Source organism: Rattus rattus, chromosome 12 (genome assembly GCF_011064425.1).
Source record: "Rattus rattus isolate New Zealand chromosome 12, Rrattus_CSIRO_v1, whole genome shotgun sequence".
Taxonomy (NCBI): domain Eukaryota; kingdom Metazoa; phylum Chordata; class Mammalia; order Rodentia; family Muridae; genus Rattus; species Rattus rattus.
Genome location: NC_046165.1, coordinates 60449783 through 60463898, shown reverse-complemented (window position 1 = coordinate 60463898; position 14116 = coordinate 60449783). Strand labels below are relative to the sequence as shown.

The window sequence follows — 14116 nt, the reverse complement described above, 5'->3', positions numbered from 1 at the left end:
TGACCCAAGTCATAGGTGTGATCTGTCCACAACAGCATATTGGCCGATCTAGGGACACTGATAGTGTCTTTCCTCCTCGGGTATCCCGACGTAAGCTGTTTGAGTTCAGTTTTCCCTTGCTGGAGTTTTAGTGGAGTCTGGTCCCAGCGCGGAGGGCGGCCCAACAGCAGAACATGGACTGGACCTGACTCCTGCGCCAAGCAGTGGTGACTGCGGGCCGTGGGCGCGCTCCTCCTGGCCCTGCAGCACCTGCATCCGAGCGCCGATCCGGGGCAGGCTCCGGAGGCGGAGGGGCGGACGGGGGCGGGCACCGGGACAGGCCCGGCCCCTCCCTCCCCCTGCCGGCAGGTCGCAGCGGGGACGCCGCGGCGGGGCAGCCGGGAGGGGCCGCGCCGCCCCGGAGAGTCATTGGCAGACCCGGTGGCCCGAAGCTGATAAATAAGGGCCCGGCCCGAGGCTGCTGGCCAAGTTGGACGTCGCGACCCGAGTGAGGGCCAGGTCAACGCCGGCCCCACGAGGCGAAGCCAAGTGACCCGCGTTCGGCCATGGCCTCGTTGCTGGGCGCTTACCCGTGGACCGAGGGACTGGAGTGTCCTGCCCTGGAAGCAGAGCTGTCCGATGGGCTGTCGCCGCCCGCCGTCCCCCGACCTTCAGGGGACAAGGGTTCAGAGAGCCGGATCCGGCGGCCCATGAATGCCTTCATGGTGTGGGCCAAGGATGAGAGGAAACGTCTGGCAGTGCAGAACCCGGACCTGCACAACGCGGAGCTTAGCAAGATGCTGGGTGAGTGCACGGGGCGCGAAGCTGGTGCGAGGGTGGTGCGGGTAACAACGCCGTCCCGGGGGCGGGGGATTTGAGCACTGACACCACCGGGGCCCAAGCGAGCCACAGTAAAACCGTAGGACCAGCGCGGGGCTCTGGACTGGTCCCTTCTCGGAGTCGCGGAGAGATACCGGGTTCCAGGGGCGGGCGCGACACGAAGCGGGTCCTGGAAACTGGAACTCGAGCTCAAGGACTCAGACGGGCGGATACATTCAGCCTGGGTGGAACCGGCCTTTGCTGGAAGACTGAGGAGACTCCACTCCCCACGTTGTAAGACTAGGAAAGTCAGAAAGAGATACTGTCACGGAGGGAAAGATAACGAATGTGCGTCAACTGAGGCTGTCCGCAGATAATTCTGACTGGAATCCGACAGGCCAGAGAATTAGGGATGAAAATGCTAAAACGGTTCCAAGAAATCCGAGTTTTTGTTGGATTTTTCTATTCTCTCGAGTTCTCGGAGCAGGGTTGGGTGGGCTAATATATATATTATATATATACATATATTTATACATATATATTAAACGTGTTTGTGTTAGTGTATGTATGTATGCATGCGCGTGCTGCCTGAGTGTGCAGGGATCAGAAGACATCTGGAAGGTGGGGAGTACATTCTTTCTTCCCACCATGAGGGGTCCAGGAATTAGACGTTCACATCTTCAGGCTCGGTGGCAAATGCCTTTACCCACTGAATCGCCTCCTCACTAGTCTTGAAGCCAAACAACTTTGAACCTCACCTTACTTCAAATCTCTTTACTCTTCAACGTGTTTCTTATTTATTTTAACCAATAAAATCCCTTCAAAATATTTTGTGTTTGCAGAGGGCACCAAGGCCTGCCGTGAGAGGCATACAGGCCCCTCGACCCCACCCCGCTGGGATGGAAGCCCTTCCCTTTTCCGTAGGAGCCTGGGCTCTTTCCTTTTCAGAGTCACAGAGCAAGGGCTGGCTTTCTGCTTGTCAAAGGCCTGGGCCTAGAGAGATGGCCCAGCCCTCTGGCTGTCTGAAGGCCCCAAAAAGCAGTTGGTGAGAGTTGTGGGGTTCCAAGCACCTCTTATCCAACCTTGTGCCCTCTGTGTCCAGCATGTATTGGTGAGCATTGCAGTTGGCTCCTTCGTCCGAACTGAATAATACCCCTGTATACTCCCCACCTGGTTAGTATAACAAGAAATAGACTAATATCTGAAACAAATTTTGTATCTGAAAGCTTATATTGCTTTCTCTTTTTAAAACGAATTTTATGAATACATCTGTGGCTCAGTCCCAGTTGGGGAGAGAACGTTCCTACTTTTGGCCAGGTTTCTGATGCCGGCCCGGGTGGGAGGAGAAGTAGGGTGGGAGCCTACAGAAGAATCCAGGCTACCCGTTTTGGGAGTAAGGACAGGGACAGAGGTGTGGGAGACAAACCTTCCTTTGGACTAATTCTACCTGGGATACAACTCTAGGCTTTAGGAGAGTGTGCAGTTCATCTTGCGGAAGACTGTCTTTTCTCCTTTAAAAGCACAGCTCAGAAGACGAGGGGGAAACAGCAGCACTTCCCTGCTTGTTAGAGACCCCGCGGCACTAACAGGGGCAGCTGCAGCCTCCCTGTGCTCTTTCTTCCTGAGAACTTTCTGCCCTTTCTGGTCATGAGAAGGAAGGCATAGATGAGAGACTCCCAACTTTTGCCACTATAGTCTTCCCAAACTTTAACCTTAAAACCCAGGTAGAGGATTTTTAGCACAGGTGAAAGTGAAGTGTTTTAGTATACCATGAATACATTAAGTGGGCCGTGCCTAGTACATGACGAATGAGAAAGTATATCACAAATTAGACATTTGTTAGCATTTAAAGTGGAAATTAGGTTTTATTAAGACTAGGACATCTGTGTACATTTGGGGACCAGAGACACATTTTATAGTCAGGCCATGGATAGAGTATGGGGTGTGTCTGGATCCTGGATATCTTGCAAGTGCCTGGTAGCCTTGGTCATAGGCTGGAAACCAGTGTCATCTCTACATCTGGTGCTGTGGACACTCTTCAAGACATGCTTCTAAGTGACAGCTAATTGCAACAATTGCGGATAGTGATAGTTTCTGCCTCTGAGCCTTCAGTGGCCTATGATATCCTGACCCGTGGAGCCAGCCACTGTGGGCAAAGGCAAGGGCAGTGGGAACAGGGCCAGGGCATACATAACCCTGTGCTTAGCCACAAGTGGATTGTACCCAGTAGGGAGACAAGGTCTCTTCCTTTACAGGGCTTACACAGCCAGACGCCTTGTCCTCTTCACTAGAGGGTCTGAAACTTCAGGGTACATTAGAATCATAGGAGAGCATGCTACATTTGCAGATGACCACCTCCATTTTAGCCAGTAGCCATTTAAATGCTCCAGAAGTCATCCTTGGAACTCTCTGGAGCAGGACTGCAGTCCACTGAAAGCTAGAAGAGGGCTACCAAGGTGGCTTGCAATTGCAAAGGAACAGACAGGTAGGGAATGATGAGTAGAAAGCCAAGTGCAGGTAGCATTTTTAGCACCGATGGGGATGCACAGAGAGGATACACAGAAGGAGAGAGCCTAGCCCTGAGTTGGAAGCAGCACATGTAATAGTAAGGAAGATGGCGACCCAGGGAAGTTAAGGAGTTTGCCTCTGTGGAAAGTTATGGCTGAGCAACTGTCCTGCTATTAAGAAGGGTCCTAATTCCATGAGAGAAAGTGGTAGTGTGCACACATACTTGCGTGCATCTGTCTCTGTCTGTCTGTCTCTGTGTAAATGTTAGCTTGCAGGCCATATCTACATCTTTTCATAGTAGTGTCTATTTGACCCTCAGAGGTAAGGAATTTATGAGCCTACATGAGATTCTTCAATCTACTCTGGCTGGAGCTAGATTACCTCCCACGAGAGCTGTGAGAGACAGACATTACTAAACAGTGTGATATCCCTTCATAAGTGGCAGGGGACTTTCATTAAAAGGCACAAATAAACACAACTGAACCCTAAAGGCTATAAGAACCCCAGCCAATGTTTCAGTCTTTAGATTTCCTTTCTCTGTTGCTGATGCTTAGGTCGGGTGGAACCTCCCTGGGACTCTCACCGGTTGGAATGGTTGGCCAGTCCGGTGGTTTGGAATGAGATGATTTCTAAGCACGTTTCTCCATGATGCTAACATGGTGTGGTGCAAACAGGAAGTTTGTTCAGCCCCTTAAGTGTGTGTGTGTGGTGTGTGTGTGTGTGTGTGTGTGTGTGTGTGGTGTGTGGTGTGTGTGTGTGTGTGTGTGTGTGTGTGTGTGGTGTGGGTGTGTGTGTGTGTGTGTGTGTGTGTGTGTGGTGTGTGTGGTGTGTGGTGTGGTGTGTGTGTGTGTGTGTGTGGTGTGGTGTGTGTGTGTGTGTGTGTGAGAGAGAGAGAGAGAGAGAGAGAGAGAGAGAGAGAGAGAGAGAGAGAGATCTGGGATGAAAGGAGACTAGAGGCAAGCGGTGTCCTTTGTGGCTGTAAGAGGGGTCCAGTGGGTGGGGCAGTGGTCAGAGGTGTTTGCACATGGGATGCTAAGAAGCACAAGGCTGAAGCAGGTGCAGAGGCTGAACCAGCAGTTTGGGGTCTGACCTTGCCTTTTCTCTGGTTTGTGCAATCAGGAAAGTCATGGAAGGCGCTGACACTGTCACAGAAGAGGCCCTATGTGGATGAGGCAGAGCGGCTGCGCCTGCAGCACATGCAGGATTACCCCAACTACAAGTACCGACCCCGCAGGAAGAAACAAGGCAAGCGTCTCTGCAAGCGCGTGGACCCTGGCTTCCTCCTGAGCTCCCTCTCTCGTGACCAGAACACGCTGCCTGAGAAAAACAGCATTGGCAGGGGGCCCCTGGGGGAGAAGGAGGACAGGGGTGAGTACGCCCCAGGTGCCACCTTGCCTGGACTGCACAGCTGCTACCGGGAAGGTGCAGCTGCTGCCCCTGGCAGTGTGGACACATATCCCTACGGGCTGCCCACACCCCCAGAGATGTCGCCCCTGGATGCGCTGGAGCCGGAGCAGACCTTCTTCTCGTCCTCATGTCAGGAGGAGCATGGCCACCCCCATCACATTCCCCATCTACCAGGGCCCCCTTACTCACCTGAGTTCACACCTAGTCCCCTTCACTGCAGTCACCCTCTAGGTTCTTTGGCCCTTGGTCAATCCCCAGGGGTTTCTATGATGTCCTCTGTTCCTGGATGTCCCCCATCTCCAGCCTACTACTCCCATGCCACCTACCACCCTCTCCACCCCAACCTCCAGGCCCACCTGGGCCAGCTGTCCCCACCCCCCGAGCACCCTGGCTTTGACACCTTGGATCAGCTAAGCCAGGTGGAACTTCTGGGGGACATGGACCGCAATGAGTTTGACCAGTATTTGAACACTCCTGGCCACCCTGACTCTACTTCAGGGGTTGGAACCCTCACTGGGCATGCCCCTCTCTCCCAGGGGACTCCAACAGGCCCTACAGAGACCAGCCTCATCTCCGTCCTGGCTGATGCCACAGCCACGTATTACAACAGCTACAGCGTGTCATAGAGCTGGAGGAATGGAGGCTGGCCCAGCCTTTCCACCCTCTCCTCCCTATGAAGCACTGAGCAGAGCAGAAACTGTAGCGTTACCACTCTTTGGTGGCAGGAGGTCAGAACTGCTGTCCCAGAGTCTTCAGTCCAAAGCCAGGATCCAGCACCCCTTCTGTCTCTTCAAATGTGTTGGCTTCACCCAGGAAGTACAGCCTTGGGGCTGTCTGCAGTAGGGTTTCCTAGACACTTTATACCATCAGTGTAGCTGGTAGGGAGAAGCCCAATGCAATGGAGCTCCTGCTTTTGGTGTAGCTGCTTCTGATCTGTGGTGCTCCCAGTGAGAAGGACCCTGGGCCTGGGGTCCATCTTTTGTTCAGTCTCTAATGGGCAAAACCCCATTCTGGCTTGACTGGCCCTGACTGTTCGAATCTCCCATACAGTGAGGACTGGCTTCATAGCCAAGCCCTTGCTCTATGGGTCTCCAAGTTACAGCCTGCTCAAGGCCAAGGAAAGTGTGACCTCAGTAATGGGCAGCTTCGCAGGGACTTCATGTGAACCAACTGCCCAAGGACCCGGGTTTTCTGCTTTCCCATAACCCCGTCCACAGCCACTCTAGAATTCCAAAGGAACTCCTCCAGTTGAGAAAAGGATTCACCTTTGGGCTGGCAAGATGGCGTGGGATGGCTCAGTGGGTAAAAGTGCCTGCTGCCTAGCCTGATGGCCTACGCTCTGTCCCTGGAACCGACGTGGTGGAAGAAGAGAACTGACTCCTGCACGTTGTATTCTCACCTCTGAACGCACGTGTGCCCCTACATTATATGTGTGATTGAACCTACACACACACACACACACACACACACACACACACACACACACACACACACACACACACTAAATGTAATTTTTTTTCCAAAGGAAAACATGGTCCCTGGTTCAGGAAATTAATTAGTATGTTCAGCTGCATCACTGAAAGCAAATTAGATTCAAACTTGTTGTTTTGCTTTCTTTTGTCCTGAGACAGGGTTTCTCTGTGTAGCCCTGGCTGTCCTAGATCTCACTGTGTAGATCAGGCTGACCTCAAACTCATAGTTTAAGCCTGCCCCTGCCTCCTGGGCGCTGGGATTAAAGGCAAGGGCCACCGCCGCCCAGTATGGGATTATTTTTTAAATATATACTTTAGATACATTATTTTTGTTACATCTCAGGAGACTACAGTGTGGGAGAAATGTCCTTATGCAGGCATGCCCCTGCTCCCACGCCCCAAGGTGGGTAACCTGATTTAGAGTCTTCTCAACTGTAGCAATGTCTCACCACCTCCCTGCAGGATGAACTAAAGAGCTAGGAACCTAAAAAGTCTGTCCACAAAGCAGCATCTTTGGGGTGTGCTGATTTCTCTGTAGCACACCCTTATCTACAGATGCAAAGGATGACTCCCTTCCCGCTGTCTGCTGCCCCTCCGTCCAAACTGGCCCCTAATTCAAAGGGCCCTTCACTCGGAATCCCAGACATGATTCCCCTGGCCATGAAGGGAACTTGGTTCTTGTTCCTCAAGTGGATGCAGCAGAACAATTCACCTACCCCACTGCCCTTTGGCTGTCCCAAACAAACATACTGTGACACCCAAAGATGTCTCTGAGCTTTGGTCCCACCCCAGACATTTCCATCCCCTGCAGCTCCTTTGAAGGAAGATGCCTAACGCTGAGCTAACAGGCTCTTGCCTGTCCTTGGACATGTGTGTATTATTGCCTCTATGAAATGTGTTTTTATATTCTGCCATTATGTCCACCTTATATTTTGTATTGTTGACAGATTCCCCACCCAAGAAGTCTTATTATAAAATCACTTATAAGATATACTTAATCTTTATGCTATTGCTGTATATACCATTTGGTGATAAATAGTGAATTGTTGATATGATTGACTGGTGCCCAGTCCCAGATGTATATTAATAATCTCGTGAAACAGTATCACAGACATTAAGCTACTCTGTTCCATTTTTTTTCAAGGAAACGTCATATGCATGGAACAGTTATGAATATCAATTTGTTGAAAATGTTTAATTTAAATAAATTTTTTTGTACCTTGACCATTCTGTCCTTTGAAGTAGTTTTGAGAAGACAGTTCTCATACTAGGTTTCAGTGCTGCCTGTAATACTGTTTGTATTTTATTTATTTATTTTCTGAATCGACTTTTTTAGTTTAAGGAGTTTCTGTTATATATGGTTTTAAATCTTTTTATGAGTCATGCCGAAAAGATGAACTTCGATTCCACATGTTAGTAATGGCGCTGTTTTTGTTGACATTGGAAGAGGAAATCCATGGCGACCCACGTGAGCAGTTTTCCTACCCCTGTTCAGTAACTGCATGCTTCCCAAGTCTAAGCAAATGACTATTTCGCTCTCTCCCCTACTTGAGTGGTGTAGCAGTACGCACTGGTCCTCTGGACTAGGCAGCATGTTGTCCAGGAGGCAGGTGCACAGCCCGGAGTCAAGGGTGAGACAGCCGGGACATTCCAGGACACACCCCCAGTCGAAAAGCTCCCATGTATGGCACCTCCTGCTAGCCTCTCTTCATGTAAAGAAGGAACTTTTTAAGTCAAAGATAGCCATGCTCCTTCCCATGCTCCTCTGGGCCAACGAGGGGGTCTTAGGAGGGCCCTCCTGCGCTTCTGCACATCCTCTTTGCTGACTATGACTGACAGTCATTATTTAGTAGCACTGCACAGTTGCAGGGAGTGTGACAGAAGCTTGCTGAACTGTTTCCCACCACAGCGTGGGGCTAGTCATTCCCACATCATTACACAGCCAAGCACACTAAAGTCCCCAGTGGGAGATGGCGTGGGAGATGGCCTCAGTACCCATGAGGCACATTCACATGGTAGCATTCATGGCTAAGAGCTTAGTGCTGCTCCTTTTTGGTTTTGGTGTTCGAGATGTGTCCTCATGTTGTGGCTCAAACTGACCTAGAACTCACTAGGTAGCCTAGAACCCAGACTAGCCTTGAACTTGTGGAGACCTTCTTCAGCCTCCCGGGTTCTGTTTTCTGTGCTTCACTAGAGCATGGAATCAACTGCTCCTCAATCCATGGCCATCTCAGGCCAAAGAAGATGAAAAGAATTGTGGGTAACAACTGAGATGACACAGAGCCGTGCTGATCTGGCCTGTCATTGCACCTGGCCAGTGGTGGCAGTACGAAGGGCTCTAATGAAGTAGTATCCTCGTCTATACAGAGCTCTGAATTGGCAATATCTGGTCAAGATGTGCCCCATGGCACTGCCAAATGGGCGTGCCTTATTGTAACACGCGGTGTGGTTACACTGGCCATGCCCATGAGATGACGTGAAGCAGGCAGGAGGGTGCTCTGCTCCAAGTAGGACAGTGTGGGAACCAAGGTCTCTGTGGGTTCCAGCCAGCTGTACACTCTGCCCGCGGTACTCAGGTTACTATGTGAGTGATGTCATCTCATAGGATGACAAGGCATGACAAGTTGTTTTTCTAAAATGCTGATATTCCCATGTCACTCTTTGCCTTCAGATCTCTTCCTTAAACAGTGAACAGTCAAGGAGACTCACCTTGTGGCTGAGGAGCCCAGTATGTCAACTCTCACTTGCTTCTGTCCAGGGCAGTCTTTATTTTCACAAATGTTGTAGAAAGGGAAACACGTGTGTTCTTTTCTCTAAGACACACCCCCACCACTACATCTCCTGCCAACTATGCAAACCTCAGGCCTGTCACATCTGCCCAATGTTAGTTCCCCAATGGCCAATGCTCTTCTTTCCAGAAGTTTCTCTCTTGGCTTCTCCTTTCTTCCAGTGGCTCTTGCTGCAGGAATACCTACAGGTCCCTGAGAATGCCGTCCTTCCCATGTATCCATGATTAACCATGGCAGCACCTTCTCTGGATACCCTCACACTATTGCCTGTCCTGTGAGACCTCATACAATGTCCAAATGGTAGGTCCTTATTTTCCACGGACCCTGGTAGCTACAGTGACTGGCCAGCAATGGATTCAGCTGGATTGTGTGTTCTCCATTGCCAGACCCAGAGTCGGTTTGAGAACCCTAGTTGGGTTGAGTGGTGGTGAAAGACCCTATCTTCTGGGTCCATCCTCCTTGGAACTATGTTCCTAAGACCTCTGGGTGTGTGCCTCTTGGGTTCTTGTGGCTGAGGTTGGCCTGCATCTGCTGCAGTCTGGAATGGAGAGATAGGTCAGAGATGGAACATGAGCCTTCCTTTCTGAATAAATAGCCTTTTCTGCTTTCTTCCCAATGGAAAAGGAAGAGAACTGAAAAAGGACATATTCACTCTGTCCCATTTGCTTCTGGGACTGACCCAGAGCAAAAAGTGACCAAAAGTAGCTTGGGGAGAAAAGGGTTTATTTGACTTACACACCAACATCATAGTCCATCAAAGCAGGGACCTTGAGGCAGGAACTGAAGCAGAAGCCATGGAGGAGTGTTACTTATTGGCTTGCTTTGCACAGCTTGCTTAGTTTGCTTTCTTATACACCCTAGGACCGCCTGCCCGGGGTGGTAGCACCCACAGCCGGCCGGGCCCTTCTACATCAATCATTTATCAAGAAAACACCCATAGGCAATTCCTCACTGTAAGTTCCCTCCTCCCAGGTGACTCTAATCTGAGTCTAGAAGATGAAAAGTAACATCAACAACAATAAAATCACAATACCTAGCAAACATCTATCTATCTATCTATCTATCTATCTATCTATCTATCTATCTATCCATCCATCCACCCACCATCTTCTAGAATCTGTGATCTATCAATTATCTATCAATCAGCCATGTGATCTGTATGTATCATCTTTTCCCATTTCTCTCTCCCTTTATGTCTCCTCTCTTCCTCTATTTGTTGCATTCACTCATCTGTACACACACACACACACACACACACACACACACACATACACACACCCCTATTCAACCTCCTGTCAGTCTGTTATCTATTTTTTAATTCTAAATATAGACTTAGTCTTTACAGCGAATTTAGGAAAATAATATCATAAGGAAAGAAGTTATCTGTCATCCAAAACTTAGAGTCATCACTAGAGTTGTTGGTTTTTTGATTTTGTCTTTTTTGACATATATTCATCTTGCTTTAAACATTTTTGGTCTAGATATATATTTTCTTTTTTTTTTATGGTTTCTATGCTATGTCACAGAAATTTAGAGGATGTAGGTAATAAAGCTTGTACAGGCTTTTTTTTTTTTTTCGGAGCTGGGGACCGAACCCAGGGCCTTGCGCTTCCTAGTCAAGCGCTCTACCACTGAGCTAAATCCCCAACCTCTAGATATATATTTTCATATGTCTTTTACGACAGTTATTTTACTTTTTACTGTTAAACTTTCCCTATATCATTAGCTTAGTTCTTCTACAAAAGCTGTTTTCTTCCTGCTTGATAAAAACCTAATAAGAACATTGAGAGCCTTGGATGCGGCGCATCATCCACCCTTCCAGGTAGCCAGTAGCACTAAGGCTGAGACAGGAGGACAGAAGATTACAGGTTTGATGCCATTCTAGACTACACAGTGAGACTCTGGGTAAAAGAAGAAAGAAGAGAGAAGAAGAGAGAAAGAAACAGTAAGAGAAAGAAAAAGAAAAGGAGAAAGTCATAGAAAAAAATTGAGAAAGAAGTTTCCTTCTTGCTGTACCTACTTCCCTATGGTCGTTTTTATGTGTGGCATTTCCTGTCCTTTCCCAGCTTATACAGTTGTATGTGGTTGTGATCATGTGGACACACACACAACCTACTGGTAATAGCTTGTTCCATTCAACACCCTAGGGTAGGCGTTGGTCAATGACACGTCTTCATATTGGCCTCCTCTGTGGCTTCACAGAACTTCAGTGAACTGACATCACAGCTTACATATTTCACTTGGCCACCCTATCATTCTCCTGTAATTGGATTGTTCAACCTGTTGACCTTGAAGCAGAATGTCATTTACAAAAGCAATACCTCAGGACCTTAAAAAGTCGCAAAAACAATTTATAATATTTTAAGTAGCTTTATGATTATCTATTGGCCTGCATTTATAGATATGCTTGCTAGTGTATAGCTTGAGTTGGACATCACCTTCAGTTCCTGGTACAAAGAATCTGAAATGTTCCTGTGGATCCCGCTAAGAAGAGCAGATCCTATGGGAAGACTGGAAACCCCTTTTTCACCAGCTTTGTGTGACCAGGCCCTTGCTGCCTTCCTTTTCAGATGCCATGGACATTCCAGAGGCCCCAAGAAGGCTAGTTCTGCATGGTAAGGGGGTGACTTCAAGGTCACAAGGGTGAGCGACTAAAGAAGTACACTTGCCCATGTCTCTTTATCCCATTGGTTCTTATCACAGAAACTGGGAAAATCTCACAGCTCTCCAACAGATCTCAAGAAGCAAGCTATCTATCTATCTATCTATCTATCTATCTATCTATCTATCTATCTACTATCTATCTATCTATCTATCTATCTATCTATCTATCTATCTATCTATCTCTTTCTGTTTCTCCTCTTCCCCTCTCTGTCCCGGAGGTCCCGCCTACTCCTCGCCCAAGTGATTGGTTCCTAGAAATCTTTATTCATTAGGGGAAGGTTCACAGGAAGTCACCTGAGTGTGTGATTCACTCCTTGTCCTAGGTGGAATTAACATCAAAATACAAACAGCACCAGGACTTCCGCAACATCTATCTATCTATCTATCTATCTATCTATCTATCTATCTATCTATCTATCTATCTATCCATCCATCTATCTAATTTTTGGAAAGACAGGGATACCGGTCCTGCCACCCCATCTCAGGATGCTGGGAAGGCCAGAGAACATATGTAACATTCTGAACTGTGCAAGAGAGAAGAGAGGAGAAGTGTTCCATCCCACTGTCACCTCCTCAGCCATTTTATTTGTTTGAGACAGGGTTTCACTGTGTAGTTCTTTCTTCTCTCTCTCTCTCTTTTTTTTTTTTTTCCTTTTTTTTTTTCGGAGCTGAGGACCGAACCCAGGACCTTGCGCTTGCTAGGCAAGCGCTCTACCACCGAGCTAAACCCCCAACCCCCTCCTCAGCCATTTTAATTTAGAGCTCTTGGTATGCATAGGCGTCCCTGTGGATACTCAAATCCCCCGTGTTCAGGCTCGATATATAAAAGGGTGCAGTCCACAGTTGGCCTGAGTACACCTTCAGAGATTTTACGTCAGATGACTTATGACACCTAACAGAAAGCTCTACTACGCAACCCCTCTTTATGCCAGTCTTTGGAGAATGATGAATAAATGACTGAGAGCAAAGCATACCCAGGCTCAGTGCTGAGTGACTGTCCTGGGTAGAGCTGCACAGTTCACAACCGCGATACTATGTATGAGTCCTTTCAGTCTGAGTAACCAAGTCTGCAATATGGAACACTTGATTGCCAAAGCCTGGCTGTGATTACATTTTTTTATTTAAAATTTTTTCATTAGTTTTAAATCTGATTTACATCCCAATTGCAGCGTCACTCCCCTCCCAGACCTTCCCTTCCATGGCCCTTGCTCCCATTTCCCCCTCCCCTTCATGTCTGAGAAGGGTGAGGTTCTCCTTGGGCACCAACTCACCCTGACACCTCAAGTAACTGCAGGACTAGGAACATCCTCTCCTGCTGAGGCCAGCCAAAAACAGCCCAGTTAGGGGAACGAGATCCACAGGCAGGCAACAGAACCAGTGCAAGCCCCTGCTCCAGTTGGGAGACCCATATGAAGACCAAGCTGCAGATGCTACACATGTGCAGGAGGCCTAGGCCCAGCCCCAGTCCTTTGGTTGGCGGTTTAGTCTCTGGGAGACCCAAAGGGTCCTGGTTAGTTGATTGTTGGTCTTCCTGTGGAGTTCCTAGCCCCTCTGGGTCCCTCAATCTTTCCCCAAAATCTTCTGCAAGACTTCCCCAGCTGAGCTCCGACTAACATTTGGCTGTGGGGTTCCATCTGTTTCAGTCAGCTGCTGGGTGGGGCCTCTCGGAGGACAGTGATGCCTAGGCTCCTGTCTGCAAACATAACAGAGCATCAACAATGTCAGGGCTTGGTTCTTCCCCATGGGATGGACTTCAAGTTGGGCCAGTCACTGGTTGGCCATTCCCTCAGTCCCTGTGATATCTTTGTCCCTGCACTTCTTGTAGGTAGGACAAATTTGGGTGGAAAGTTTTGTGGGTGGGTTGGTGTCCTTATCTCTCCATTGGGAGTCTTGCCTGGCTATAGGAGGTGGCCACTTCAGGATCCATATCCCCACTGCTAGGAGCCTCAGCTAGAGTCAGCCTTATAGATTCCCTGGAGCCTCCCCATCCTGGGTCTTTTGCAAGCCCTAGAGATGCCTTCCCCCACTGACCTCCATTCACTCTCCCAGCCCTCTCTGTCCAGCTCTCCTTACATCTGATTCCCCCTTTCCACTAACCATCCCCTCCCCCACTCAGTTCCATCCATCTTTCTAAGTCCAGTGGAAAATCATTTCCCCTTCTCAGTGAGATTCAAGCATTCTCCCTTGGGCCCTCCTTGTTATTTAGCTTTTCTGGATCTGTGCAGCATTGTATTCCTGCCCTTTATGGCCCAATATCCACTTCTAAGTGAGTATATACCATGCATGCCTTTTTGGGTCTGGGTTACCTCACTCAGGATGGTATTTTCTACTTCTATCCGTTTGCCTGCCAATTTCACGATGCCCTTGTATTTAGTAGCTGAGTAGTACTTTGTGGTGTAAATGAGCCACATTTTCTGTGTACTCTTCAGTTGACGGGTGTCTGGGTTGTTTCCAGTTTCTGGCTATTACACTTAAAGC

The 14116-nt window shown here is 48.7% G+C and overlaps 1 protein-coding gene across 1 annotated transcript; it reads left to right on the top strand.

Annotated features, from left to right (window-relative positions):
• The first annotated feature begins 464 nt into the window (after positions 1–464).
• Positions 465–7409, top strand: Sox7 (SRY-box transcription factor 7). The gene is made up of 2 exons (XM_032917712.1): positions 465–783; positions 4426–7409. Exons 1-2 carry the CDS (start codon positions 546–548, stop codon positions 5337–5339), a joined length of 1152 nt encoding a protein of 383 aa, XP_032773603.1. The 5' UTR covers positions 465–545; the 3' UTR covers positions 5340–7409.
• The last annotated feature ends 6707 nt before the right edge of the window (positions 7410–14116 follow it).